At 29.0% G+C, this 5531-nt stretch overlaps 1 protein-coding gene across 1 annotated transcript; it reads left to right on the top strand.

Annotated features, from left to right (window-relative positions):
* Positions 1 to 2763: 2763 nt before the first annotated feature.
* LOC143220731 (polyisoprenoid diphosphate/phosphate phosphohydrolase PLPP6-like) lies at positions 2764 to 3843 on the top strand. Its single transcript, XM_076446331.1, has 4 exons — positions 2764 to 2772; positions 3014 to 3148; positions 3230 to 3329; positions 3449 to 3843. The coding sequence occupies exons 1-4, from the start codon at positions 2764 to 2766 to the stop codon at positions 3841 to 3843; spliced, it is 639 nt and encodes a 212-aa protein (XP_076302446.1).
* Positions 3844 to 5531: the final 1688 nt, after the last annotated feature.

Below are 5531 nucleotides of genomic sequence, written 5' to 3' on the forward strand. Positions count from 1 at the left end.
GCTTTCCATGCGCAGAATAAAATCGCGCGCGGGCGAGGAAAAATCCGCGGGGGTTGGATGCACGCGAGTTACGCGACCTGCGCCGCGCTCCATCCATCCCGATATTCCACCATTCTCCGACAACCACCTTTCGCCACTCTCTACGCGTTCTTTCTATTAATCATTCATACGCAAAGAATCTCCCTTTTTCCCCTTTTCTTTACGACATCGACTCGCAAAATTTGGGAAAAATTAAATATGGCGAGAGGTCGCGGTCATGCGTATACGCGTTTCCAGCCCCATCTTCTAACTCGCCAATCAGCGGACGCGAGCTGATTTCAAAGAAATTCCGTTCGCAGCGCTATTCTCGTTTCAGGGTGTATCGTGTATGGAAACATTTTTTTAAATATTCCTATTTTTATTCGATATGTCGGAAAAATTAACCATATTCTTTCTCCTCTTGCCCGTTATCTTTTTATCTTTCGCGTAATTAAATATTATCGATGTCCAGACTCGACGATAGTGATTATCAATTAAAATGCTTGTTTATGAATTTTCAAAATATGGCGACCTTTGCTCGAATTATCATATATATTCCATGTATGTTGCGGTATTCGTTGAAAAAAATGAAATTGCTAGATTTGTGTCTAAAACCTAAAAGATTTTCGTGTCAAGTATGAAAATAACGTCAAAATTTCAAATAGAATTTCAATTTTAACATTTATTGCACATGTACAACCGTGATAATTAGCAACGTTATAAAGATACAATATTTTTATAAAAAATGTTATCGTGTGTCATTTTATCTCGTTAATTATCGTTTTGCATTAGGGTCAGAGATGCGGATTTTAATGCAACAGCTCGTAAATTACAGAGTTCTTTTTCTATACTATAAACATGATATAACATTAGTTATAAATCGTTATAAAACAAAACCTTCCAGTTTTTGTACCTTTTTGTATGTTCTTCGATATTATTAATGGTATCCACAAACTCTTTGATATTCTTACCGATACTTTGATACAATTCTGTCTTCGATTCAACCAAATTCACGATAGACTTTCATTATCTTCTCCTTCTACAATTAAAATGAGTTTAATTATTGCCAAGAACATATACCTAATTGTATGTTTTGAAAAATTATTTCTAGCTAATACTTACTAATAAAATTATTTGTATATATAATTTGGGAATCGATCTCATCTTTGATTAAATAGTTTGATTAAATTCCTTACATCCTTTTCCCTGGTTTCTAATTTCAATAATTTCATCTTGTTTAGCTCGTATTCTTTTGTTATTGTGGCTAACTCGAATTCAAACAATTTCTCGTGTTTCTCTGCTTTCTTTTTCAAGACCATCTCTGTCACGTGTCTAATTTTTTGTCTATCTATGATCCTTCTAGTAACAATGGTCCAAAAGATATCGATGAACAATCCAATTTCATTTTTCTTTTTGGAATTCCTAAATCATACAAATGGTCGATTCTTTATTCTGATAGAGATTTTATTTTTGTAAAAATAATATGTTTACCTTGCTGTAAAGCACAATTGGATGAAGTTCTAATGTGAGAACTACCTGTGTGGATACTTGTTGTACCATTTGTTATATTCTTTTTCGCTAATTCTGATATAGAAGCATTATGTACTCTGAAAATATGTAACAGGTTATTACTTGAAAGATACAAAATGTTTTACGTTTACCTTTCACTTCGCTTTAGTTTTGGTGTCGTTGGATGATCTTTATGCATTTTATTAACAATTATTCTTATGCAATTAACTTAAAACTCTATGCTAATAGGTTGTTGCAAACGGCTAATGTTATCATTGATCGCTTATATGTACAAAATTTTCAAAAAAGTCACGTTATACGACAATATCGGAAAATTTATCAATTTGAAACTGTTGAATTCGATTGACTGTTAAATTGACTGTTCAAATTATTTTGTAATGTTAGTGTCGCCTCTTTAAATACGAATTCTTCCTTATAAGTGAAATAGCGTTACAGGTGCGCATTGTAGTGGATAAAGAGATGGCTAGCCTGTTCGATTGGCAATAGTGAATAGTATATCTCTACTCGAATACATTGTCATTATATGTACATTGGATAAAACTAAGCTCTTATTTTGTATGTTCCAAAAAGAATGTATCTAAAGAAGAAAGTCTTTTCTTTCTAATATGATAAGATTTTCGTTCCCGACAGTTTTCGAACAAGAGATCTCATGTTATTTGGTGGAAACAAATACATATGTATGTATATAATATTCAATTTTTAACGACGTTTTTAAAAGCATTATTTATTCTACGTAGAATTCTTAGTAAAAAAGTATTTTATTTTGAATAAAAATAAATTTCAGAAATTTAGATAGTTCGTCATCTTCTTATCTCTTTCTCTCTCTCTCTCTCTCTATTTATATTACACATATCTGTAATTTTATATAATGTAATAAACCGACTAATTTTAGTTTGAAATATTTTTTGTCATAGAATCGGAAATTCTTAAGAAATCATAGTGACATAGTTAAATTTTCCTAATGTAGTAAGTATATTTCTAATATAGATTATATTTTCTATTTTGTTACCTTTACAGATGTAGACATTTTATAACTATGCAATGCATTAAGAACTTAAAAACAAAGTTTACTAAAGGATTGTAGTGAGATTGAATTATACCTTTTACTTCTACATCGGTGGTTGATAGCCAACTTTCTAATTTTGCCTATTTTTTGATGATAACAGGAATTCGTTAAAGATTGGGATTTTACCAGTTGTTTAAGTATAACGCATAATGAATACGGTATTTTTTCTATAATATATTATTATTTTATTTGTCTATAAAGAATTATAATTTCTATTGTTGTTTGATAAATATTATCTTATATTTTACTTGTAGAATTAGTTAGAATTGCATATATTATTTCGATATAATACTTCAATAATTTCGCTATAGAATAACATCATTCTGTAAATAATATTAAAACAATTCTAATTAGCAAGCAAAAATAAATTTTAAATACTACTAAACATTATCGTATCAGGTCAAGAAAAGGGAAATTCCATCAGTGATAAGGCATATTTTAGCTCTTGACGTTCAGTTATCAAAAACTTTTGTAAAATGTGCAGAGAATTTACTATTTATACCTCAGATAACGAAATATTGCAATGCATTAGAGGTATGTATATATTTTAACACGTAATATAAGAATTAAAAAATATAAGACAAAAGATCAAATTCTTTTGTATTATTTTCATAGTTATCATGCCATGGAATACCTTGGATTACATCATTAATTGCACTTATTTGGATTCTTGATAATAAGGGTCTGTACCAAATGCAAATTAATTTGTTAATCGGTATGTATATTAATTGAAATAAATAATGATCTTTCATAAACATTTTCATAAGATTTTTCTAATATTTCATGAAAGTAATTTTAAAACTTTTACTATTGGTATTATTATTGTATTTTTAGCTCTACTACTAGATATTATTATTATTGCTGTATTGAAAGCAATAACAAGAAGGAGAAGACCAACAGTCAATACGGATCCTACATCAATAGGGCCTGATAAGTTCTCATTCCCATCAGGTCATTGTTCACGTTCAATGCTTATTTTTTATTTCTTCAAATATTTGTATCCTATATCTAGTATTTTCCTTACGCTAATGTTAATGTGGGTATTTGCTGTAGCAATATCTAGGGTTTTAATAAAAAAGCATTATTTTCTTGATGTTAGCGCAGGGCTACTTGTAGGCTATGTTGAAGGAATGCTTATGAGCTTTCTATACTTAGATGAAAAAACTTGTTTTTATTTAATAGATTGGATAAGTGACGAGAAAATCCCTGGTGCAGAATACGGTGTTTAAAATTATAAATATGATATTTGTTAAATTAATTTTTTGCCTATTATGTAATAAAATAAAAAAAAGATGTTGTTAACTGTAAAAAAGCTACTTCTATAAAAATTCTACAAACTTGATACGGTGATATATACTTATAAATAAAAGCTTATAAACAAATTTTATACCAAATAAACGTGTTAAAATAAATTGTAATATTTTAGGTGATATATTTTTATTTTCTAATTGTGTGATATATTTTTGTTGACAACGACGATTCTACTTTTATATTTAAGTACCACCTCGCTATCGTAAGGTTATAGATTTCTACAAATTTGATAATAAAAAATGCGATAATTACGCTGATTAGAGGTGTTCCATAAATTTGTATGATCTCGAAATATGTTATCGTGGACTTCGATCTAACCAACCTTTCGCTACATATTTTATCGTCGTACGACTATAATTTTTGAGATATGTGCAAAAAGGAGATTGCTGCTGTTATATTGAATTTTGCATATATGTACGCGTTCGTTATAGCGCATACATCGGTACAAGACATTACTCTTATTCGATCTTTGCGTAAATAGATAACGGCTAATAATGATACAAGTAGGTATAGTGACATAGTGACGCGCTATATAGCTACTTGTTGACCTAACAATTTTTGTGAATATCTCAGAAGTAAAGATCTGACGCGCTGGTAACATGTACAAAGAAAAGTTGTCCAGAATGATGTCTTCAACGACATATTTCAAGATTATTTAAATTGGCGAAGACGCGTCTTAATCTGCGTAATTGTTAAAAATACAAAATTTGTAAAGAATAATCAATAAATATATTTCATACTAAAACTTCGTTATGTTTTAACAAAGTGTTAAAGTTAACGGGGTTACAAAGTATCGATGAAAAGATCTCTCTAGAGTATAGTTTGTAGTATACAAAAAATGGAATGAATGAAGTTCATTGTACAAATCATATATTCCTACATTTGTGATATATGAAAAAAGTCTTGTACATCTTCATATATGTATAAAATTACAAGCCAGCCTATATATGTGCATTCTACACGATGGATTTTAGTCGTGTACTACGATTTTAATCCTTTTTTCTATAATAATTTATTAACAACTTCAACATTATGATTGTTCTAATCACTCGAAGTATATTTACTAAATTGGTATAAGTGTTTTGTTATATTTGTATTTAGATTTAAAATAATACGTAAATTTGCATTTTTTCAATTAAATATTCAAGTCTCGATTAAAGCTTGAAAAGGTGCAAGAAATCATTGACATTACGAACTTAAGAATTGATTTTTAAGAAAATATAATTTGCATAATTCTGTTTTAAATTCTAGTCGTACAAACCCAAGTACCAAAAAAAAAAAAAAAAAAAATTGTTATCTCGTGTCCGATGTAATATTAATACATGTAAATTAAGATTAGTCGTCAGTAATAATTTCCTAATTCTTCTAACAAAGTAAAAAAGAAGTCTTTATGAACTGTAATATTCATTTACGTGTATTTTCTTTATGGAAATTTCATTATAACGTATTTATCTCAAATATCCCAGTTGTTCAGTTCCCACCAAGCTTATCGTTAGTTACCTTCCCATTGATATTCTGTTCCGAAAGGTAAAGGTTTATAATTTCATCGTACATGCAAATGATATAATTTTCCAATACAATTCTAATATTGTCCGAACTTTTTAGT

This window comes from Lasioglossum baleicum, unplaced genomic scaffold (assembly GCF_051020765.1).
Source record: "Lasioglossum baleicum unplaced genomic scaffold, iyLasBale1 scaffold1492, whole genome shotgun sequence".
In the NCBI taxonomy this organism is placed as follows: Eukaryota; Metazoa; Arthropoda; class Insecta; order Hymenoptera; family Halictidae; genus Lasioglossum; species Lasioglossum baleicum.

Excerpts from the sequence above, each read along its gene's own strand:
- LOC143220731 (XM_076446331.1), top strand. Across the intron at positions 3,149-3,229 it reads AATATTGCAATGCATTAGAG|TTATCATGCCATGGAATACC; the intron begins GTATGTATATAT and ends TTATTTTCATAG. Across the intron at positions 3,330-3,448 it reads GCAAATTAATTTGTTAATCG|CTCTACTACTAGATATTATT; the intron begins GTATGTATATTA and ends TTGTATTTTTAG.